This window comes from Muntiacus reevesi, chromosome 16 (assembly GCF_963930625.1).
Source record: "Muntiacus reevesi chromosome 16, mMunRee1.1, whole genome shotgun sequence".
Classification (NCBI taxonomy): domain Eukaryota; kingdom Metazoa; phylum Chordata; class Mammalia; order Artiodactyla; family Cervidae; genus Muntiacus; species Muntiacus reevesi.
In genome coordinates, this window is record NC_089264.1 from 34,227,875 (window position 1) to 34,253,776 (window position 25,902).

At 38.0% G+C, this 25,902-nt stretch overlaps 1 protein-coding gene across 5 annotated transcripts in view; it reads left to right on the top strand.

Moving 5' to 3' along the window:
- FAM13A (family with sequence similarity 13 member A) overlaps positions 1–25,902 on the top strand; it is a 298,485-nt gene that overhangs the window by 158,994 nt on the left and 113,589 nt on the right. For all 5 annotated transcript variants that reach the window (XM_065907141.1, XM_065907137.1, XM_065907138.1 and 2 more), the window contains one exon: positions 12,331–12,494. In XM_065907141.1, the coding sequence (XP_065763213.1) occupies positions 12,331–12,494 (164 nt within the window). The remainder of the gene's footprint in view (positions 1–12,330; positions 12,495–25,902) is intronic.

The window sequence follows — 25,902 nt, forward strand, 5'->3', positions numbered from 1 at the left end:
TGAGTGACTAAGCACACAAACCCCAAACAACATTGACTTTAACAAGATAGAAATGTATTTCAGGACTTCCCTGGCATTCCAGTAGTTAAGACTCTGCGTTCCCAATACAGGGAGCATGGGTTCAATTCCTCGTCGGGGAACTAAGATCCTGCATGCCACACAGCACAGCCAAAAAACACAGAGCTATAAAAATATATTTCTTTCAAATGAACAGAATCTGTAACTCAGGCTAGGAGGGGTAATGAGGCTGTTGGAGGTCACAACAGAGCCAAGACCCCTTCGCTTACAGCTCCTCAAAGCTGCAGTGCAGGGCTCCCTGCCTAGGAGTTGCCATCTGCTTTCCCACCAGGCCACAGAAGGCGTGTTGCCGCCCTGCACTTCCATTAATCGTTTAGTTTGCCCTGAGTTTGACAGTTCATTTCTTCATTTCTCACCTTCACTTTGGTCAGGAGAAGGGGGTTTTAATAGTCAAGTTTCCAATTCTCTATACAATCCTGGACAAGTAATTTCAGTTCTGTGAGCCCCTGGACATCATTTCTGGGATGAGGGATTAGAACAGACTGCTCATCAGCTTTAAAACTAAGTGATTCTAAAATAATCATTTAATTTCTGGCTATTCCACCTAATTTTTCTTACATGAACATGAAACTTGTGTGACCAGCCATAATCAAGCAATTGAGTTACTTAATGGTAAGTTTATTTTTCCATTTTAACACTTACCTTCAAAACCTTGAAGAGAAATTGTTTTCTTCTCGATAATTTTTTTATATTCTGAATCAGCCTACATTATTCTAAGGATTTTTTAAAAATTCACCTGCCCAGGATCTATTGGAGATGGGAACGGGAAATGAGGTGGTAGAATGAATTTTGGCAAGTGTACCACTTTTTTTAAATCTCCAAAGGATATTCTGATGTGCACCCCTGTGTAGGAAGCACTGCTTCCTGTCATTCCATCTAGTGTCAGTAGCGTCCCTCTGGATCCCTGAGCATCCAGAGAACATTTTGTTTTAAGGCCCCATCACCCTGTGTAATCCTGTCCTCTAAGTTCACAAGAACTTGAGGCCAAAGGATTGCATTTAGGGTTGGATGGTAAACATTCCCATTGATTGATCATTGATTTTGATTAGAGATAAATGATCAAAATTTTCAAAGCAGATTTTTATATTACTAATACAATGAGAATTTGTAGAAATCTTACATTTAAATTCCCAAACTACTCAGTTTTACACACCTGAATTTTTTCCTGATGAAAGACATAAAATCAGAAACTTGAACAAATGGTAATATCTGATGGAACTGTATTGATGCTAGTGAGAGGCCTCACCTTACTGCCATGTACAGATTTCTCTATGAGCAGCTCCTGAAGGATGAGTCTTACTTGAGCCTAAGTCCCAGGCCAGATGGTGCTACTTCGGGACTGCTTGCTGCTGCCACTGCTAAGTCGCTTCAGTTGTGTCTGACTCTGTGCGACCCCATAGATGGCAGCCCGCCAGGCTCTGCTGTCCCTGGGATTCTCCAGGCAAGAACACTGGAGTGGGTTGCCATTTCCTTCTCCAGTGCATGAAAGTGAAAAGTGAAAGTGAAGTCGCTCAGTCATGTCCGACTCTTAGCGACCCCATGGGCTGCAGCCTACCAGGCTCCTCCATCCATGGGATTTTCCAGACAAGAGTACTGGAGTGGGGTGCCATTGCTGCTTAGTCCAAGTAAATGCAGTTTCCCGCCCCTGATATTGCATTAATAATCCTCATGCTCTGTAAATTTAGATTCTGCCCATTTCTTTACCATAGATATGTTTTCAACTGACTTAATTTTGAAACTGAATATAGATGGCACTTTTAAAATAAGAATAATGCTTACACAGTGGAATTAATCTGCTTTATGGTATCAATATTTGTGAACGAAAGGTAGATACTATCAGTTCGTTCTTTTATTCATTTATTCATTATAGGAATGTTTAGCAGTCTTCTACTATTTACCAAGTGCAACTCTAGGATGCAAGGCAACAGCAATTAACAAAACAGACAAAAAGTTCTGCTGTGATAGCCTGTAGCTTTTACAGAGGAGAGAAGAGGTGTGAGAAGAGTTAACCAAGTCCTAAGAGGTTTGTTACTTACTTGAGCCACACTGTGAAACCATAATTAATCTGATCTATTACATTTCAAGATGAAGTTTTTATATTGTGAATTTTTTGTTTTTTCACATGTGAGTACTTTTTCTAACCAACTTAGTTAAGATGACTTTATACCAAGTATGGATTCACTCTAAGATTTAGATCAAGATGAGATTTTAATTAGTTATAATTTTACCATTGACCCATTTATACCAAAAAAAAAAAAAAAAGATAGAAAAAAGATATGTGCAAGAAGCTACCTTGCAAATTTTCATAAAGCATGTTAATAACTTACTTAAAAAAAAAACACAAAACCTGGAACATTAATTAGCTTGCACTGTCAGTTCAGTTCAGTTGCTCAGTTGTGTCCGACTCTTTGTGACCCCATGGACTGCGGCACGCCAGGCTTCCCTGTCCATAACCAACTCTCGGAGCTTGTTCAAACTCATGTTCATTGAGTTAGTGATGCCATCCAACCATCTCATCCTCTGTCATCCCCTTCTCCTCCCACCTTCAATCTTTCCCAGCATCAGGGTCTTTTCCAATGAGTCAGTTCTTTGCATCAGGTGGCCAGAGTATTGGAGCTTCAGCTTCAGCATCAGTCCTTCCAATGAATATTCAGGACTTATTTCCCTTCGGATTGACTGGTTTGATCTCCTTGCAGTCCAAAGGACTCTCAGCAGTCTTCTCCAGCATCACAGTTCAAAAGCATCAATTCTTAGGTGCTCAGCTTTCTTTATGGTCCAGCTCTCACATCCATACATGATTACTGGAAAAACCATAGCTTTGGCTAGATAGACCTTTCTCAGTAAAGTAATGACGTGGTCTGACAAAACATGATCCACTGGAGAAGGGAATAGCAAACCACTTCAGTATTCTTGCCTTGAGAACCCCATGAACAGTATGAAAAGGCTTGGACTGTAGCTGGCTCATAAAAAGATTGATCAAATTATTTATCAGGAGAATTGATAGCTGCTGTTTAATAAATAAGTCTCACTTCTGAAAAGCAAAATTTAAATCATTTTTTGAGCAAAATCAAAGGCTTTTTAAATTTTATTTCAATTTTTTCTAATTTAGAGGGTTTTAAAAAATGTTTAAGCTAAAAATGCCTTTTATAAAGATTAGAGTAAAACATCTGTTTCCTGGTACTTTTTTCACTGTTTCTTCTTCTGAAGGTGCTAAGTTTAATGAACATGAAGAAAAAGCAAGAGGCTTTGTCCTCTTTCAGCAAATGACAAGTGCAGGACAGAAAAGGTCAAGGATATTGAGAAGGTCCAGTGAACTTTATTTAGAAAGTCTAAATGTTAAATATTAACTTTTCTGCTTTCATCCTGCTATCACAGTTTTCCTTCATCATTGAGCCTTGAGTGTAATTTTCTGCCTTGCTCTAATCTCCTCTTCAAGTACCTGATGATGGAAAGAATAGACTTTTAGCGTTTCAAAAGGCAAGCACAGCACCTGACCAGTGCTTAGAGTGACTCCTAAGACCAAAACATTGAAGTTTGTTAGACTTAAACTTTTAAAAATTATGTATTAATAGTACAGTTTCATAAGAGTGTGCCAAATTGTTATAAATTTTTCTACAGTTGATTCACATGCCCATCCCTTTTCTAGGAAGAAGCATAATAATCAGGAAATATTCACCTATAAGAGGAAAGGGGGCTACAAGTTTCAGAGAGTTTGGTCCCCGTCCACTAAACTGAGTCCCTCCTGTTTCTGAACTCACCTGCCATCGCTCAGGTTCAGTCCTGCAGAGCGGACGGCTCCTACCCCACACCTGCGCGTGGCACAGTGGGCACGGTGACAGAATTTTATATGGATAAATATCAAGACAAATGTTATTTTTTCATGTCTTTTCTTTTTAGTCACATCAGTGTTTCAGGGTAAATCAGATTGTGGCATCACAGACATATTTTTCAGGTGCTGGATTCCTTGTTCAGTTTTTAAAGATTAAAAGTGAAGTCGCTGAGTTGTGTCCTACTCTTTGCGACCCCATGGACTGTAGCCTACCAGGCTCCTCCATCCATGGGATTTTCCAGGCAATAGTACTGGAGTGGGTTGCCATTTCCTTCTCCAGGGTATCTTCCCAACCCAGGGATTGAACCTGGGGCTCCCTCATTGTGGACAGACACTTTACCATCTGAGCCAAGGAAGTCCTTTTAAAGATTAGACCATGTTAAAAACTTTTGTAGTACTGATTACGGCAGAATTTGGTTTTGGACCTTTGAAATTTATTCATGTATGTTTTGGTTTTTGTCTGTTTTCAATTTTGTTAGTACAGTTTATTTACAGTGTTGTGTTAGTTTCAGCTATATAGCAAAATGAATCAGATATAGAGATACTCATTTTCAGTTTCTTTTGCCTTATAGGTTATTACAAAATATTGAGTAGACTTCCCTGTGCTATACAGTAGGTCCTTGTTATCTATTTTATATGTAGCAGTGTGGATATGTTAATCCCAAACTCCTAGTTTATCCATCCATCCACATCCCCTTTGGTAGCCATAAGTTTGCTTCATGTATATTTTAGATACAGTATACCTAAATAGCGCAAGTATTATTGGAGATATATATATATATATATGTATGCTTGTGTTTAGTCACTTCGGTCATGTCCGACTCTGCAACCCCATGGACTGTAGCTCACCAGCCTTCTCTGTCCGTGGGGATTCTCCAGGCAAGAACACTGGAGTGGGTTGCCATGCCCTCCTCCAGGGGATCTTCCCAACCCAGGGATCAAACTTGTATCCTCGTGTCTCCTGTGGTTCATGCATTGCAGGCGGATTCTTTACCACTGAGCCACCAAGGAAGCCTATACTTATGTGTGTATACACACACACATATTTACACACATATTTTTTATTTGCTAACTCACACTTACATATCATAGCACACTGTATTACCTATCATAACAAAACTTTGACAGTTCTGTTAAATCTTTGTAGATATTTTAATGACTGAATATTCTTTCATCATATAAATGGGTCATAATTACCTCTTATAGTAATTTGTCTATTTAGAATGATTTTATTTGGAGCATATTATAAATAAAAATATGATGAACACATTTTCCAAATAGTTTCCTCTTATCTGATTTCTTTCCCCTAAGATCATATTGCTAGACTAGTTCAGTGGGTGCCACAGAGATAAATTTAAAGAAAGTTTTAATTACTAATGCCCCTAAAAGAAGAGGAAAATGGGTTGCATTATGGGATATAATGTGACTTTTATCCAAAAATACCTTTTTTTCTTGTTATTTAGCATTTAACTTATGACCAAATATACAGGGTAGTGGTAAGCACAGGCCCTGAGGCCTGGCTCTCTGGTTTATAACTGTGTCTCTGCCACCTCCTCACTGGACAGACAACTCAAAGTATGCCTCAGTTTCCTCAACTGTGAAATGGTAATAATAATAGTCCCTGCCTCTTTGGGTTGTTGTAAGAATTAAATGGGTTAATTTATGTAAATCTCTTGGAACCATGCTAGCAAATATTTAGTCACTAAATATTTATAACAGTAACAGCAATAGCATCTAAGAATATTTCTTAATTTTACATTCTCAAAAGGTTTTTCTTCTGTTTCTATTTCCCTGGCATCTCAAATACTAACATATTTCAAATTACTTCTTAGTTAGATTCTTCCATACCTGCAAGTACACGCACAAAATGCACCTTCCTAAAGATTCCTAGAATTGTTAGTGTTTGAGTTGAACACATAAATCACGCAGCATATGCCTAGATCTTTATCTCAAACAGCCAATGGCAGAATTCTTAGAAAATGTTTTTCATAGATGGTTGGCGGACTTTAATAGTTTTCACCTTCAAGTACAAAAGTTATCACAAAGATCACTAAAATAAAGGAGCAAAATGTGGTGTGAATTCGTGGATATCTTCATTGGACAAAGAAAGCTGTCTACCCCAGTCAGTATCCCAAGCTCTTGCCCATTTTTCTACTGCAGTTACATGCTCTGAAACTGCAGGTGGGTCTCTTCAAAGGCTTTCACTCTGTTTATTACAATAAGACATTTATTTTTATTGCAGTAAATCTGCGCCCCACAGGGCTTGCCTGAACCTCATGGAAAGTGAAAGTGAAGTTCATTCAGTCATGTCTGACTCTTTGCAACCCATGGACAATACAGTCCATGGAATTCTCCAAGCCCAGAATACTGGAGTAGGTAGCCTTTCCCTTCTCCAGGGCATCTTCCCAACCCAGGGATCAAACCCAGGTCTCCCACATTGTGGGGAGATTCTTTACCAGCTGAGCCACAAGGGAAGTCCAGAACCTCATGGAGTCACTAGCAATTCTTGAGTAGATAAGGCGGGCCTGTGTGGCCTCCTTGACCCATTCTTGCTAATCTCAGAGCTGATCTTGGCCCGTTATATGTTAACATGCCAAAGACTAAAAGGGAGGACACAACCAGAAGAAAAGCGTAGAGAAGTAGCCTCCCTATAGATTTCTTCTTCCTGTTCCCTCTGAAGCAGGGTTCCTCAAAATCAGTGTACTGAAGGTTTGGAGCGGGTGACTGTTTCATGGCAGGCTCTCCTGTGCACTGTAGAATTTTTAGTCACATCTCTGGCCTCTACTCACTAGTTTGCAATGTCACACACCCTCTCCCCTGTCATGTAATGGCTGGTATCTGAATCCTAGTATGACATTCAGTTCAGTTCAGTTGCTCAGTCGTGTCCAACTCTTTGCGACCCCATGAACTGCAGCATACCAGGCCTCCCTGTCCATCACCAGCTCCCGGAGTCCACCCAAACCCATGTCCATCAAGTCGGTGATGCCATCCAACCATCTCATCCTCTGTCGTCCCCTTCTCCTCCTGCCGTCAGCCTTTCCCAGCATCCCAGGGTCCTTTTAAACGAGTCAGCTCTTTGCATCAGGTGGCCAAAGTATTGGAGTTTCAGCTTCAACATCAGTCCTTCCAAGGAACACCCAGGACTGGTCTCCTTTAGGATAGACTGGTTGGATCTCCTTGCAGCCCAAGGGACTATCAAGAGTCTTCTCCAACACCACAGTTCAAAAGCATCAATTCTTCGGCACTCAGTTTTCTTTATGGTCCAACTCTCACATCCATACATGGCTACTGGAAAAACCGTAGTCTTGACTAGACAGACCTTTGCTGGCAAAGTAATGTCTCTGCTTTTTAATATGCTATCCAGATTGGTCATAACTTTCCTTCCAAGGAGTAAGTGTCTTTTAATTTCATGACTGCAGTCACCATCGGCAGTGATTTTGGAGCCCAGAAAAATAAAGTCAGCCACTGTTTCCACTGTTTCCCCATCTACTTGCCATGAAGTGATGGGACCATATGCCATGATCTTAGTTTTCCGAATATTGAGCTTTACGCAACATTTTCACTCTCCTCTTTCACTTTCATCAAGAGGCTCTTTAGTTCTTCTTCACTTTCTGCCGTAAGGGTCGTGTCATCTGCATATCTGAGGTTATTGATATTTCTCCTGGCAATCTTGATTCCAGCTTCTGCTTCCTCCAGCCCAGCGTTTCTCATGATGTACTCTGCATATAAGTTAAATAAGCTGGGTGACAATATACAGCCTTGACGTACTCCTTTTCCTATTTGGAACCAGTCTGTTGTTCCATGTCCAGTTCTGACTGTTGCTTCCTGACCTGCATACAGGTTTCTCAAGAGGCAGGTCAGGTGGTCTGGTATTCCCATCTCTTTCAGAATTTTCCACAGTTTATTGTGATCCACACAGTCAAAGGCTTTGGCATAGTCAATAAAGCAGAAATAGGTGTTTTCTGGAACTCTCTTGCTTTTCGATGATCCAGTGGATCTTGGCAATTTGATCTCTGGATCCTCTGCCTTTTCTAAAACCAGCGTGAACATCTGGAAGTTCATGGTTCATGTACTGCTGAGGCCTGATTTGGAGAATTTTGAGCATTACTTTACTAGCGTGTGAGATGAGTGCAGTTGTGTGGTAGTTTGAGCATTCTTTGGCATTGCCTTTCTTTTGGATTGGAATGAAAACTGACCTTTTCCAGTCCTGTGGCCACTGCTGAGTTTCCCAAATTTGCTGGCATATTGAGTGCAGCATTTTCACGGCGTCATCTTTCAGGATTTGAAATAGCTCAACTGGAATTCCCTCACCTCCACTAGCTTTGTTTGTAGTGATGCTTCCTAAGGCCCAGCTGACTTCACATTCCAGGGTGTCTGGCTCTAGGTGAGGGATCACACCATCATGATTATCTGGGTCGTGAAGGTCTTTTTTGTACAGTTCTTCTGTGTATTCTTGCCATCTCTTTGTATTATCTTCTGCTTCTCTTAGGTCCCTACCATTTCCGTCCTTTATTGAGCCCATTTTTGCATGAAATGTTCCCTTGGTATCTCTAATTTTCTTAAAGAGATCTCTAGTCTTTCCCATTCTATTGTTTTCCTCTATTTCTTTACATTGATCACTGAGGAAGGCTTTCTTAACTCTCCTTGGTATTCTTTGGAACTCTGCATTAAAATGGGTATATCTTTCCTTTTCTCCTTTGCTTTTCGCTTCCCTTCTTTTCACAGCTATTTGTAAAACCTCCTCAGACAGCCATTTTGCTTTTTTGCATTTCTTTTTCTTAGAAAGGATCTTGATTCCTGTCTCCTGTACAATGTCACAAACTTTTGTCCATAGTTCATCAGGCACTGTGTCTATCAGATCTAGTCCCTTAAATCTATTTTTCACTTCCACTAGTCATAATGGATTTGATTTAGGTCATACCTGAATGGTCTAGTGGTTTTCTCCACTTTCTTCAGTTTCAGTCTGAATTTGGCAATAACGAGTTCATGATCTGAGCCACAGTCAGCTCCTGGTCTTGTTTTTGCTGACTGTATAGAGCTTCTCCATCTTTGGCTGCAAAGAATATAATCAATCTGATTTCGGTGTCAACCATCTGGTGATGTCCACGTGTAGAATCTTCCCTTGTGTTGTTGGAAGAGGGTATTTACTATGACCAGTGCGTTCCCTTGGCAAAACTCTATTAGACTTTGCCCTGCTTCATTCTGTACTCCAAGACCAAATTTGCCGGTTACTCCAGGTGTTTCTTGACTTCCTACTTTTGCATTCCAGTCCCCTATAATGAAAAGGACATCTTTTGGGGGTGTTAGTTCTAGAAGGTCTTGTTGGTTTTCATAGAACTGTTCAACTTCAGCTTCTTCATCGTTACTGGTTGGGGCATAGGCTTGGATTACCATGATATTGAATGATTTGCCTTGGAAACGAACAGAGATCATTCTGTCATTTTTGAGATTGCATCCAAGTACTGCATTTCAGACTCTTTTGTTGACTATGATGGCTACTCCATTTCTTCTAAGGGATTCCTACCCACAGTAGTAGATATAATGGTCATCTGAATTGAATTCACCCATTCCAGTCCGTCTTAGTTCACTGATTGCTAGAATGTCTATGTTTACTCTTGTCATCTCCTGTGTGACCACTTCCAATTTGCCTTGATTCGTGGACCTAACATTCCAGGTTCTTATGCAATAGTGGTCTTTACAGGGTCGGAATTTACTTCTATCTTCAGTCACATCCACAATGGGTGTTGTTTTCACTTTGGCTCTGTCTCTTCATTCTTTTTGGAGTTATTTCTCCACTCTTCTCCAGTAGCATATTGGGCACCTACCGACCTGGGGAGTTCATCTTTCAGTGTCCTGTCTTTCTGCCTTTTCATACTTTTAACTATGGAGTCTATTTTAATATGAACTGCCAAAATGGAATGAGCTGCATGTTACCTTTTTGTACCTTAGAATATTTTTTTTGCATAAATTGTTGAATCAAATTTAGAACCCAAATTTTCACTGAACCTACATTCATTTCAATATTGAGAGAAAATGCACTATTTTTTCAGTGTTTTTTAATTGATATTTCATGTTTATTCTTATGAAAAGTCATATGAAAAAGGAGCCCCTGTATGAAAAATATAATCACATGTATTTATATTTTTCATATTCTTTTGCTGTTTACCTGAGTATTTCTCTTGGAAGTACTGCTGTTGGCTAATACAGCTATGAGCTATAGTTAGTTCATACTTTTTTAGAATTTTTCCTTTGATTTTCATTAACTTATGAATATTCTGCAGAGAAATGCAACTAAAGAGTTGATTGATAATCATCAGATTTGGGCAGACTTTACATAACAACCGTACTAGTAAAACCTGACTTTTATTTAGTGTTTGTTTTGTGTTAAATGTAACTCTTTGCTAAATTATTTTTGTGTAATCCTCATAGTGGTATGAATGTATTGAATATTTATGTTCATAATTGTCCCCATGTGATTTTTTTGAACATTAAGCCTAATATTTAATTTTTCATTGGAGTATAATTGTTTTGCAATGTTGTGCTAATTTCTGTTGTACAGCAACATGAATCAGCTATATGTACACATATACTCCCTCCCACCCCATCCCACCCCTCTAGGTAATCACATCTCTGAGCTGAATTCCCTGTGCTATATAGCAGGTTCCCACTAGGTATCTATTTTGCACATGGTAGTGTACTCTTGCCTGGAAAATCCCATGGATGGAGGAGCCTGATGGGCTGCGGTCCACGGGGTCACTAAGAATCGTACACGACTGAGCGACTTCACTTTCACTTTTCACTTTCATGCATTGGAGAAGGAAATGGGAACCCACTCCAGTGTTCTTGCCTGGAGAGTCCTAGGGATGGGGGAACTTGGTAGGCTGCCGTCTATGGGGTCGCATAGGGTCAGACACGACTGAAGTGACTTAGCAGCAGCAGCAGCAGTGTATATGTATGTCAGTGCTACTCTCTTGTTACTCTTTTTAATTGTCCATTATCCTGTCCTCTTGTTCACTCAGTGAACAATTTTTTTGATTTTGGAAATATCTTCTAGTTGAGTGTTTGTCTGACATTAAGTGTTTATTAATGGGTTCAAAACTTTGCTAGACTTTTTGGTAAAAATGTTGTTTAGTCACTAACTCATGTCCAACTCTTTTGTGACCCCATGGACTGCCTGCCAGGCTCCTTTTTCCATGGCATTTCCCAGGCACGAATACGAGAGTGGGTTGCCATTTCCTTCTCCAGGGCATCTTCCCAACCCAGGGATCAAATCTGTGTCTCCTGCATTGGCCTGAGCCATCAAGGAAGCCCAATAAAAATGTTACAAATAATATAAAGAAGAAGAAGGGGAAATCTGGTTGAGACCATGTGACCTAGAAACTCAAGATAACTAAGATTACGCTATTATATGACATGTAATGAAGTGTAGATTGTGTGGTGGTGAGGTATAGAAATTCAGAATTGGGAAAGGTTATTTAGACCTGACAGTAGTTAGTGAAGCTCTGTGGTCAGTGGATTCTTATCTCAACCTCAAAGGAAGTTAAGATTTGGTTTGGTTGGTCATTGGTCAGTGATCAGCAGATGGCATTCTAGGTGAAAGGACAAGCAAGAGACAGTCCTCAAGGTGAGAAAAAGCTTCCAGAGTAACAAATACAATTGATCCAAGTTTTTGAAAATTTCCTGCAATTCTGACATGATTTTTACACATTAGGAAAAGAATATTGATTGTATTCTCATTTTTTTTCTGACCTAAAATAAGAGAATGTGAGAGTATTTCTGGGGTTGGAGAGACCTCAGGTATAAAAGGTCTGTACTCTGAGTATTCATTTGGCATTTGTGTTGTCCATGATTCCAAAGATAGAAGAAAAGTAAAAAGGTGGTGTTTTTCATATTTATTTCCTTAATTCAAAATTTATTACACCATGCTTTGCCCCACAAAAGATTACAATGGAAACTTGCAAACTCATATGTATTTTGCTTGTTGGTAGTGAATATTTCTGGATAACTTTCCCACACTGGAATTCTTTATTTCACTGCTTCTCAGACTTATTTTCTTCTGCTTCTTTCTAGCTATTTATTCTCTTCTTCTAGGTTTCTGTCTTATATAGTCTCATAATCATTAAAAGGAATAGGTATTCTAAGGAGGTGTTAGGCCTGGGGAAAATTAGTTTGAGAGTCCAGGAGTGGGGGGTGGATCATATATGGTTTGAAAGCTCCCCTCAGAAATATTGGTATCACCCCTTCACTTACCCTTTGCTATAAAAGAATTTTTATACACATTTTTATTTCTATATCTCAATTGATATTTTTCTGGAATATGATTAATATATTAGATTATTAATGAATTCAAATAAACTATCTTCAGTGTCTTAACTGGAAACTTTTTAAAAATTCCTCTCTCTTTTTATAATTTTGTGTTTTAGATCCGCAAATCCAGTAGTGAGGGATCTATTTGGACCCACAGGGCCCCACGCCCGGAGCTGTCTGAGGGCATTCCTCAGGTCAGCCTGCAGCTAAGCCGGAGAAAATCCTGCTGGGATGACATGAGTTCAGCAGAGGATGCTAATGCTGCCAAGTTGCTGTCCAGGTTAGCATGTTTCTTTTGTTTATGTGTCATGTATGCCATCATCTGTGCTAAGGTACACACCTCATATGTAGGTGTGTTTACGAATATCCACCACCAGGGTCATCAGGATACAGATCAGTGAGTGAGTGAGTGAGTGAAGTTGCTCAGTCGTGTCCGATCAGTAAAACTGCTTAAAATTTACTGTAACTTTTGAAAACGTTTTGACTAGTAGTTCTTATCACAGAAGCATTCCTGGTTTGTTATATTTTATTTTTTGGATTAAAACAAATTATTTAGTCAGTCAACCTATGCTAGCCTCACATTAAATGTTGGAAGAGTTATTTTTTTGGATGCCTTTTCATAGTATGTTCAGTGGCCAATGTTATCTGCAGTTAAAGGGTATTTCACAGTTGTTACTAGAACCAACTGTCACTAACACATTTTGAATATTGCCTTTTAAGCATTAGGTTGCTTGTTAAACCTAAGAGCAAACTTCATTGATATACTTGAGGAAAAAGGCATATGATTTTCTTAAAATAGGTAAAATGGAGTCTGAATCTTATTTATTTCTAACATATAGACTTTTTCCTTTTAAAAGTTTTTCATTTTTGTAACTTACAACCTATTTCTATTATTTAAAAAAATCAATACAATAAATTTCACTAAAAACAAAATGTAAATCCTTTCTATGTCTTTGAAGTAACAGAATAGATAGTGTGCCAATTTTTATTTCAAAAATGAACTTATGAAGCTGTTTTCATTTGCAGTTGCTTTCTAGAACAAGTTATTGTTTAGTTCATAAATTTGAACCAGGGAAAAATTGTGTGTGTTCTGTACACATACACAGGTTCTCTTGGAGAAGGAAATGGCAACCCACTCCAGTACTCTTGCCTGGAAAATCCCATGGACAGAGGATCCTGGTAGGCTACAGTTCATGGGGTCGCTAAGAGTCAGACACGACTGAAGTGATTTAGCAGCAACAGGTTTCTCCAAATTTTTTCTTAGGAAAGTTTCCATTTTTCTCCTTAACAGTTTATTGGTTGCCTCAGTCTTAACCACAAAGTGGAGCAGTGTGTATTAAGTATATTGCATGCCCTTATTCTCTAAATACAGCATTTATTTTGGTTTACCAACTTTTTTCCAAGGAATTGTCAAGAAACATTTCATCAATCATAGTATTTATTTTTTAGTTGCTCCTACTAAAGAAAAAAAAAATGGGGGCAATTCAGCAAAATCTATTTTTGTTAGCCCTATCTGATAAGCTTGATTGACTTTACAAAGCAGTGAATAAAGTCATTCTGTTTGCACTTATTAAAATCATTGCAACATACATAACAGTTTGATTTTCAACAAAATTACAATATCAGTTAACAACAAAGGTAACATTAGGAAAGAACCTTTGGTACTGAAATGTCCAGAATGAGGAAGTGTCTGTCCTGTGATTTTTCAACAATAAGTTTGATTCTAGAACTTTGAGAGTTGGTTTTTGGCTAACAGCATGTTCTTGATAACTTGAAATTTTTAGAGTTTAGACCTTGTTCAGTAATTTTCCCAGGTTGGCTGACTTTGATCATTTTTCTTCTTAGTTTCAAATCTTAAACATAACCCCACTGCTTCTTGAGATGTAACAGAAGTGTGAATTTTAATCAGCTAGTGTTCATTATTTTTCTACTCTTCAGATAGTGGCAGTAAAAATAAAAGCATAAGGGAGTAACACACTTTAAAATGTGATGTTTTGAGAGTTCAGAGAGTTCACTGTCATTTATTGCTTATTGACTGACTTCTATCTTGAAAAATTATTTATTTATATGAATAACATTTTTCTGTATTTCTGTAATTGTCTAAAATTGGCTTTGAGGATGTTCAATTCAGTTCAGTTGTTCAGTCATGTCTGACTCTTTGCAGCCCCATGGACTGCAGCACACCAGGCCTCCCTGTCCATCACCAATTCCCGGAATTTACTCAAACTCACGTCCATTGAGTCGGTGATGGCATCCAATCATCTCATCCTCTGTTGACCCCTTCTCCATCTGCCTTTAATCTTTCCCAGCATCAGGGTCTTTTCAAATGAGTCTTTGCATCAGGTGGCCAAAGTATTGGAGCTTCAGCATCAGTCCTTCCAACGAATATTCAGGACTGATCTCCTTCAGGATGGACTGGTTGGATCTCCTTGCAGTCCAAGGGACTCTCAAGAGTCTTCTCCAACACCACAGTTCAAATCATATAGAAAACAATCATTTTTCTAGTCTTCATAGAATCTTTCTCCCATATTTAGAATGGGTTGAGAAAAACTTAGGAATACACTTTCTCTTGATTTTGTTAGAGCTCAGTGGAGCTGTTTTATACTGAATTCCCAGGCAAAGACACGTGCTTAGTGATAGGTTCACCTCATTCAGTAAAGACATTTAGCTAGTCCATTTATAACATCTAAAACTGACAGCATCAATTCCTAAAATATTGTCAAGAATTCTTTCTTTTTTTTTGTAATCCAGATGCATGCATTACCAAAATTCACAGTAGTTTGAAAAGCATAACCTCTATTCTGACATGCCAACTTTGAAAGAATAAATGTCGTCATTCTCCACATTGTAAATACAGTGCCTAAGTTTGGCAGGTCAGAGGCACACACAGAAATGAGGATGTTGTTGGACAGGTGCATTCCTTAAGCAAGGCTGGAACATTTCAGTTCTTCTTCCTACATGGTAGTAATCTTATTTTTCTCCTTTTAAAATTATTGAGGACAGTATTTGTTTTGTCATTTACACAGAACTAAACTGTAAGTATTAAATTGTATGTTAGTAAACAGGCTGTTTAAAAATTCTCCTGGAAGAGAAAGTCACACATTCAGCCTAAAAAGAGAAAGGGAAAATACATAGTATATGTAAAGTTTAAGATGTTAAAATGATTTAACGTTTCAGGGATAGCTATATTATTATCTATTTCAACATGTGACATAGATAAATGATCATTTTTCATGTTTCTAACACTGTACTTACTATATTATTTTCAGAATTTAATTTTAGAACTTAGGATTATTTTTAGTCTTTTAGATTTTTAACAATATTTATTGTAATGTTTTATTTGAAAGGTTATGCATTTCCTTGAATGTGTGATTTTTCTTAAAGACCAAAAAAAATTTCTAGTTTTGTTCTGTAGAGTCAAGAAACTATAGGTATATTGTATGATTCCCTTTATATGAGATGGCCAGAAAAGGCAAATTCATAGAAACAGATTTATGATTGTCTAGGGATTGGGAGCCAGGAGGGGACTGTGATTGTATAAGAGAGTAGCTATACATTCCCAGAGGGGTGTTATTTAAGGCAGTGAAAATGTTCTGAAACTCTTCTATGGTGATAACTACACCACTTGGTAAAATTAATAAAAAACATTGAACTGTGTACTTGAAAAGGTAGATTTTATGATATGTAAAATACACCTCAGTAACATTGTTTTGAAAAATACAAATACAAAAAAAATTGGAGTGAGGAGACATGGATGTGTTTTAACAAGAAATGAAACACATGAAAAGATGCTCAATGTTGCTCATTTTTAGAGAAATGCAAATCAAAATTACGATGAGCTATCATTGCACACTGGTCAGAATGGCCATCATCAAAAAGTCTACAAACAATAAATGCTGAAGAGGCTGTGGAGAAAAGGGAACCCTCTAAAACTGTTGGTCGGAATGCAAATTGATAGAGCCACTATGGAGAACAGTATGGAGATTCCTTAAAAAAACTAGAATAAAACTGCCATATGATCCAGCAATCCCACTCCTGGGCATATACCCGAGGAAACCATAATTGAAATGACCTGGCTTTACTTCTGCTTCACTGAAATCCCAGAGGCAATTCTGTCAGCCCAGGAACCCAACAGAAGAATGTGTTTACCTGCCAAAACCAATCGACAAACACCAGAAGACGTGTTTGCTCCTTCAAATGCACACATACCAATACATGGCTACACAGATCACAGAGAATCAGGCAGACGTGATATCACAACAGGAAACTAGTAAAGCCCCAGTAACCAAACCAAATAAATGGAAGTAGACCAGTTTTCTAAAAAGAATTTTTAAAATCATGTTTTAAAAGCTTATTGAGATGCAAGAGAACCTTGATAGATAGACAACTACATAAAATTTAAAGAAACAGTACTTAATAGATCAAGGAGTATAATAGAGAAATAGAAACCATGAAAGGAGTCAAACAGAAATCCTGGACCTGAAGACTACAATGACAGAACCAAAAATTTGATAGAGAGTTTCAATAGTGCAGACTCAATTGTGAAGAATAAAGAATCAGCCAACTTGAAAATAGGTTATTTAGCTTTAGTTGTAGGAACAAAAAAAAAAAGAATGCAAGAGTGGCAAAATCATGCAAGACCTAGAGAACAGCATGAAACAAATGAATATACATGACTTAGAAGTCCAAACAGGAGAAAGAGGAAGAAAGAAGAAAACTTATTTTAAAAATAATGGCTGAAAATTTTCTGAATCTTAAAGAGGATATGGATATCCAGATGAAGTTAAAAGGACCCCGAACAAGGTTACTTTGGAACATGTTATACAAATTATCAGAAGTCAAAGGCCAAATGAGACTCTTGAAGGGTGTATAACAGAAAACAACTCACCACATACAAAGCAACCCCATAAGGCTATAAGCGGATTTTTTGGCATGACCCTTCTAGGCCAGGAGGGAATAGGATGATATATTTTTCTTGTGAAAGAAAAATTTGCCAACCAGGGAATATTCTGTCTGACAAAACTGTCCTAAAGAAAAAGGGTTAAAATGTCCAGTTATAAGATAAGTAAGTTCTGGGCATCTAATGCTCTGCATGATGATGGTAGTTAACAGTACTGTGTTGTATACTTGATTTGCTAAGTCGATCTTAATTGGTCTCACCAGAAAAACTGAATTGTAGCTGTGAGATGATGGGTATGTCAATTTGCCTGTTTGTGGTAATCAGCTTACAATGTATACATATATCAAATCATCACACTTATATACCTTAAAGATATATAATTTGTATTTGTCAATTATACCTCAGTAATGTTAGAAAAAATTACATAGCATGCATGTAATATTTTGTTCTACATTACAGTTTTGTCAGGTGACCCTGTGAAAATATTTCAGATCTGAAAAGCAACCTAGGATGAAGAAACCATGATTCTGAAAAGGTTGTTCATTTAACAGATATTTATTGAGTTAGGTGAATTATTGAAGACCACCTAGTTAATTGACAGGCTGAGATTAATATATGTCTTCTGATTGTTTTGCAGTTATTTCACTCCTATCTTCTACCTTGATTTACTTCACCTTTCATGTCTTTATACTTCTCTCTTCAACCTGATTGTGACTTTCTGAATTAAAGGGACTGAGTCTTGTTAGTTGGGTTGTTTTTTTCTTTTTTCGCATTCATGATAGTACCTACTAATCATACACTTAGCCGATCCTGCTATAGTCATTATTCTTATAATATTATTACAGGTGCTCAATTTGAATTTAAATTCTACTGTCTTTATCTTGACTGACTCAAACTTCTCTGAGATTGAGGTCTGATTCTAAAATGGTAGAACTTTATGTGTCAGTTCTGTTTCTTGTGGTCCTTGGAAAGTGTTCCTTGGGAAAGGCTCCCAAGGGAACCCTGTACTGCCCACTCTTGAAGATGCCACAGAATTCCAGACAGCTGTACTCTCTCATCATCCTCTCTAACTCTCTGCACTGTCTTCCCATGGGATGGATCTCTGGCCCTGATGTTGCATTTCTGTCAGTGATATGCTGCTTATTTATGTAGAAGAAGTTCATTGTTTTATGAGGCTCATTACCTCTGTGTGCAACTCTCCACCCTTGTGGCAGAAATTGTGTCTTGTGATGTTTGCTAAATGATTCTTCATATTTTAGTCACATTACAATAGTAGATCTCATAAGATTCAGACGTCTAATGATTAATAATGAATCAGTATTCAACAATATTAGCTGTGCCCATTGTCCTTCAAGATATCTAATCTATTAATTCTGGCAGTTAGCTATGGCTTTCTTCCCTTCTGAAGTCCAGCCAGCCCCAGAAAGCAGCCATAATTATCCTGTGTTTGTACTTCATAAAGGGCGCTCCAGTTACTTCCTGAATGTCTATCTGTATTCCCTGGAATGTTTCACTCTCTGCTACTTGGAAAAAATGTTTCAAAATTTTTAACTGACTAGTAAGGCTGAAATAAAATTAGGATTCTTAGCTACAAGATTCATAACCGTATCATGTACAGTGTAATTTGAAAAATTACCAAATATAAATGTGCTGCTGACTCTGCAAGGTTTCCTACGATAAGTCCCATTTGAGGAAAGGAAAGTCTAAAAACCACTTTGTGAAAAGCATAGTGGTAAGCCTAACCACACAGTTCACTTACAGAGTTACTGTTCTCTGAAGTATTCAGGCTCCCTGGCCTTCATAACAAAGATTTATAGAAAAGTAGGTTTGAAATGTCCCCAAGGTCCCAGGCCGTATTAGAAAAAAAAATCTACCTCTATTTCTAAAGATAGTTTTCTAATCTATTCTTCACCACCACTAGCTCCCATGATAAATATTCCAGGGTCATCTTAGATAAACTTTCTCACATACATTCAATAACTATTAAACATATTTCTAGTATTTTTAATCTTCTTTTTTCCTATAATTTAAAATGAAAGTCTCTAATACTTTCCTAGTTATTTTGATGATTAAAAAAGCAGTTTATTTATTCACCAAGTCTGCCACTCAATACAGTTGCTGTATTCAAATTTTTGTATTTCACTAGAATGCAAATTTGAATTTGAATTTGTTTTTACTAAACTTGATTTGTACTATGAGTGGTTGGTGAAAGGGAAGGTAAGTAATGGTAAAGAAATTTATTATGTTTGCAGATCATTCCCAGTAGCATGTAAATCATCAGAGTATATCAGGTCTTAGTTTATATTATTTTAGTAATTCAAAGTCAACACTTTTTTTTAAGTTTTGTTTATTTATTTACTTTACAATATTGTATTGGTTTTGCCATACATTGAGATGAATCCACCATGGGTGTACATGTGTTCCCCATCCTGAACCCCTTTCCCACCTCCCTCCCCATCCCATCCCTCTGGGTCATCCCAGTGCACCAGCCCCGGGCACCCTATATCATGCATCGAACCTGGACTGGCGATTCGTTTCACATAAGATAATTTACATGTTTCAATGCTATTCTCTCAAACCATCCCACCCTTGCCTTCTCCCACAGAGTCCAAAAGACTGTTCTATACATCTGTGTCTCTTTTGCTGTCTCACATACAGGGTTATCGTCACCATCTTTCTAAATTCCATATATATGCGTTAGTATACTGCATTGGTGTTTTTCTTTCTGACTGACTTCTCTCTGTATAATAGACTCCAGTTTCATCCACGTCATTAAAACTGATTCAAATGTATTCTTTTTTAATGACTGGGTAATATTCCATGGTGTATATGTACCACAGCTTCCTTATCCATTTGTCTGCTGATGGGCATCTAGGTTGCTTCCATGTCCTGGCTATTATAAACAGTGCTGTGATGAACATTGGGGTGCACGTGACTCTTTCAATTCAGGTTTCCTCAGTGTGTATGCACAACAGTGGGATCGCTGGGTCGTATGGCAGTCAACAAACTCTTATTGGGCACATTCTTTCTACTGAACATTTTGCACTGGGTCCTGAGAAATCAGAGAGAACTAGGGAACAGTCTCTAATCTTCAGGGATCTCCTAGTCCATTAAGTGAGGCAAACTTATATGTGGTTAACAATGGTATGAAATGCAGAAGGTTTAAAACTGACATAATAGATATGTTATAAAAGCAAAGAGGACTTCTCATTGAATAAATGTCAAGTCATTCAAGGCCTTTTACAAATCCGGCTTATCCTATCTTCTTGACTTACTCTTTAACAGTTCTTTATTCTACTAAACCCAGGTTACATTGCAACCACATTATTCATATATCCCAGTGGCTCCACACATTTTTGTCTTTCTTAATGTGTTCTCTTTATCTGGAGTGTCTTTATTCCACTTTGTCAGTGGTCAATTTTCATCTCTTCTAGGAAGCTCCCATTAACCCTTGCCATTTCTTATAAGTAGAATCACAGAATACATGTCCTTTTGGATCTACCTTCTTTCACTCATCATATGATTTAGTTCAGTTCAGTCACTCAGTCGTGTCCGACGCTTTGCAACCCCATGAATCGCACCACGCCAGGCCTCCCTTTTCCATCACCAACTCCTGGAGTCTCCCCAAATCCATGTCCATTGAGTCGGTGATGCCATCCAGCCATCTCATCCTCTGTCGTCCCCTTCTCCTCCTGCCCCCAATTCTTCCCAGCATTAGGGTCTTTTCCAGTGAGTCAACTCTTCGTATGAGGTGACCAAAGTATTGGAGTTTCAGCTTCAGCATCAGTCCTGCCAATGAACACTCAGGACTGATCTCCTTTAGGATGGACTGGTTGGATCTCCTTGCTGTCCAAGGGACTCTCAAGAGTCTTCTCCAACACCACAGTTCAAAAGCATCAATTCTTTGGCGCTCAGCTTTCTTCACCTTCCAAATCTCACATCCATACATGGCCACTGGAAAAATCATAGCCTTGACTAGACAGACCTTTGTTGGCAAAATAATGTCTCTGCTTTTAAATATGCTATCCAGGTTGGTCGTAACTTTCCTTCCTTCTTTTAATTTCATGGCTGCAGTCACCATCTGCAGTGATTTTGGAGACCAAAAAAATAAAGTCTGACACTGTTTCCACTGTTTCCCATCTATTTCCCATGAAGTGATGGGACCAGATACCATGATCTTAGTTTTCTGAATGTTGAGCTTTAAGCCAACTTTTTCACTCTCCTCCTTCACTTTCATCAAGAGGCTTTTTAGTTCTTCTTCACTTTCTGCCATAAGGGTGGTGTCATCTGCATATCTGAGGTTATTGATATTTCTCTGGGCAATCTTGATTCCACTGGAGAAGGGAATGGCAATCGACTTCAGTATTCTTGCCTTGAGCACCCCATGAACAGTATGAGAAGGCAAAATGATAGTGTACTGAAAGAGGAACTCCCCAGGTCGGTAGGTGCCCTATATGCTACTGGATATCAGTGGAGAAATAACTCCAGAAAGAATGAAGGGATGGAGCCAAAGCAAAAACAATATCCAGTTTTGGATGTGACTGGTGATAGAAGCAAGGTCCAATGCTGTAAAGAGCAATATTGCATAGGAACATGGAATGTTAGGTCCATGAATCAAGGCAAATTGGAAGTGGTCAAACAGGAGATGGCAAGAGTGAATGTTGACATTCTAGGAATCAGTGAACTAAGATGAACTGGAATGGGTGAATTTAACTCTGATGACTACTATATCTACTACTGTGGGTAGGAATCCCTTAGAAGAAATGGAGTAGCCATCATGGTCAGAAAAAGAGTCCTAAATGCAGTACTTGGATGCAATCTCAAAAATGACAGAAGGATCTCTGTTCATTTCCAAGGCAAATCATTCAATATCATGGTAATCCAAGCCTATGCCCCAACCAGTAACACTGAAGAAACTGAAGTTGAATGGTTCTATGAAGACCTACAAGACCTTTTAGAACTAACACTCAAAAAAGATGTCCTTTTCATTATAGGGGACTGGAATGCAAAAGTAGGAAGTCAAGAAACACCTGGAGTAACAGGCAAATTTGGTCTTGGAGTACATAATGAAGCAGGGCAAAGGCTAATAGAGTTTTGCCAAGGGAACGCACTGGTCATAGTAAATACCCTCTTCCAACAACACAAGAGAAGATTCTACACGTGGACATCACCAGATGGTTGACACCGAAATCAGATTGATTATATTCTTTGCAGCCAAAGATGGAGAAGCTCTATACAGTCAGCAAAAACAAGACCAGGAGCTGACTGTGGCTCAGATCATGAACTCATTATTGCCAAATTCAGACTTAAATTGAAGAAAGTAGGGAAAACCACTAGACCATTCTGGTATGACCTAAATCAAATCCATTATGATTATACAGTGGAAATGAGAAATAGATTTAAGGGACTAGATCTGATAGAGTACCTGATAAACTATGGCCAGAGGTTTGTGACATTGTACAGGAGACAGGGATTAAGACCATCCCCATAGAAAAGAAATGCAAAACAGCAAATGGGTGTCTGAGGAGTGCTTACAAATAGCTGTGAAAAGAAGAGAAGCGAAAAGCAATGGAGGAAATATGCTTTAGAGGTTCATTCATACGAATGAAATATCAGTATGTCTTTTCTTTTATGACTTGAATAATATCCCAATGTATTAATATGTGTACACCACATTTTTAATTCATCATTTGATAGATATTTGAGTTGCTTTTACTTTGGGGCTATTACAAATAATGCTAGTATGAGTATGTGTGTGTAAGTCTTTCTCTGGACATGTTTTCAGTTCTCTTGAGTATATGCCTAGGGATGGAATTTCTGGATCATATGGTAAGTCTGTTTGATTTCTTGAGGAACTTATAAGTTGTTTCTCAAAGTGACTGCTTCATTTTGCATTCCCATCCGCAATGTATGATGTTTGCAGTTTCTTCACATCCTTACCAACACCTGTAATTGTCTTTTTATTGTAATCATTCTGATGGGTGTGAAATGGTCTCATTGTGGTTTTGGTTTGTCTTTCCCTAATGACTGATGATGTTGAGCACCTTTTTCTGTGTTTGTTAGCCATTTGCTTATCTTCTTTGGAGAAATATCCATTCAAATTCCTTGTCCATTTTTAAAAATTGAGTTCTTTGTCATTTTGTTGTTGAGTTGGAAGAATTCTTTATATGCTGTGAATACTAATCTTTATCAGGTATATGATTTTCGAATATTTTCTCATTCTGTAGTTTGTGTTTCCACTTTTTCGATAGTGTCATTTGAGGGACCAAAGTTTTTTTGTTTTTTTTGTCCAGCTAATCTCTTTTTTCTTTTGTTGTTTATGATTTTGATGTCCTGTCCAAGAAACCTTTGCCTAATCCAAAAGCAAAGATTTACATCTTCTAAGAGTTTTATAATTTTGCTCTTATATTTAGGTAGTTCATTCCTTTTGAGTTAATTTTTAGATATGGTGTGAAGCACAGGTCCGATTTCATTATTTCGCATGTGGATATTCGTTTGCCCCACCACCAGTTGTTGAAAAGATTATTCCTTTCCCATTAAATTGTCTTTTTGGTTTCTTTGTCAAACATCTAATTCTGATGTTAGAATAACAAAAACAAAGCTAAACATAGTAGCTCTTCTCTCACCACATTTGTTTTCTGAAAACATGAACTTTACTTTAGTAGAGAAATAAGCGTGGCTTAGATTTATATATCCAAAGATTTTGTCCTATTTCACACAGCAATTAAGAAAGACTGTTACCTCCTGCCTCCCCAGTCTACCAGTGTATCCATAGCTATACCCTTACACTCTGCATTCCCTTCTTTCTCAGTGGGTGAACTGAACTTGTACCTCTCTGGGGCCAACCTTTGTGCTGGTACTCTGAACCCCAATCTCTCTCACTCACTCAAGGACTATTAGAATAATCAGTCCCTTTCTCTATGACATCAATTTCGCCCTTCCAGAGTTTTCCCATCAGCATAGAAGCATTTTATAATAGCTCTCAGTATTTTTTAGTCCTCCCTAGGAACAATATCGCTCTTCATTTTTAGAGCTCTGGTAAAGGATTATATGTACTTGCTGTCTCCATAACCTTTCCTCCCATTTCTTTCTTCAACCCACACACCACTGAAATTGTGCTTGTCAAGAACACCAACAATCTCCATCTTGCCAAATCCAAAGGTCAGTCTACTGTTCTCATTTTACTCTTATCTCTCAGCAGGATTTGACTGAACTAATGACTGCTTTGAAGCACTTTCTTCACTTCGCTTCTGCAATACTGCACTGTCCTTATTTTCCTCTGATCTTTTTAGACACCCTTTATTAGTCCTATTTGCAAAATCTGTCTTTTCCAGACCTCTCAAAGTTGGAACATGGAAAAGCTCAGTCCTATGACCTCTTCTCAAGCTGTGCTCATCGTGGGTACATTCATCCAGGTCCACAGTTTTGAATACCATCTTTAGACCTATGACCTCCAAAATTATGCTTCTAGCTCCAAACTCTCAATATAATTATATTCCAAATTATTATATCCAGTTGGTAGGACAAACTACTTAGCCTTGGGGTACCCCCCAATGCAAAGTGAAAATGTGGAACCCTCTGTTAAAAATTGAGAATTTTAAGATGGCAGCGGCAGAGCCTAAAACCAGATATGGGGCTTTGTGTGCATGGTCCATGAGAAACTGCATATTTCATATGCCCATGAGGTCAGCCCTGCCTATTGGCTACCTGATAAGTGTACTTGGGTATTGAATGAGCATATCACACTCAATCTATATAAAGCAAAACTCCTCATTTACACTTCTACCTAAAAAAGAGACGATCTCATTTCTGCCAGGTTTCCCCCCATCTTAATAATTTGTACCATTTACCCAGTTGTGATCGGTCATTTCAGTCATGTCCAACTCTTTGCGATCCAATAAACTATAACCCACCAGTCTCCTCTGACCATGGGATTTTCCAAGCAACCATACTAGAGTGGGTTGCAGTTTCTCTTTCCAGGGGATCTTCCCAACCCAGGGATCAAACTTGTGTCTCTTTTGTCTCCTGCATTGGCAGGCAGGCTCTTTACCACTAGCTCTACCTGGGAAGCCCCACTAAATGCGTGGTAAAATTATTTGTTTTTTTAAAAAATTTAAAAAAAATTTTTTTTAATTTTTTAAAAAATTATTTAAAATTATTGTTTAATCGCTAAGTTGTATCTGACTCTTTTTGACCCTATGGACTATAGCCTGCTGGGTTCCTCTGTCCATGGGATTACCCAGGCAAGAACAGTGAAGTGGCCATTTATTTCCTTCTCCATTTCACCCAGTTACTGAGACCAAAAATTTGTTATTCCTCTATTTTTCTCAACCAATTCATCAGCAAGTTCTGTTGGCTCTGCCTTTGAGGTATATGCTCAAACACTTGGCATCTAAATTTTCAGTCTCAAATCATCATCTCACAGATAATTTTTCATTACAAAGAAAAAAACATTCTTTTACAGTGGAAAAATCTAGCAATCACTACTTGAATCATAAGAAGCATAAAAATATTTTTGAGGAGTAGAAATGTTACAGAAACATTGGTTATTAAATGAAATGTAATGTTATAAAACAGTACATACTGCATAATCCTATATCTTTTATTGTAAAATATACATAAAATTTACTATTTCATCCACTTTTACATACATGGTTTGCTGGCATTAAATACTTTGCATTGTCCCATCTTTATGAAATTATATAAATTATATCTAAATAGAGAAAAATGAAAGGACATAGAATCATGTTAAATACTGATTATGTAAGTAATGGGATTGTATTTGACT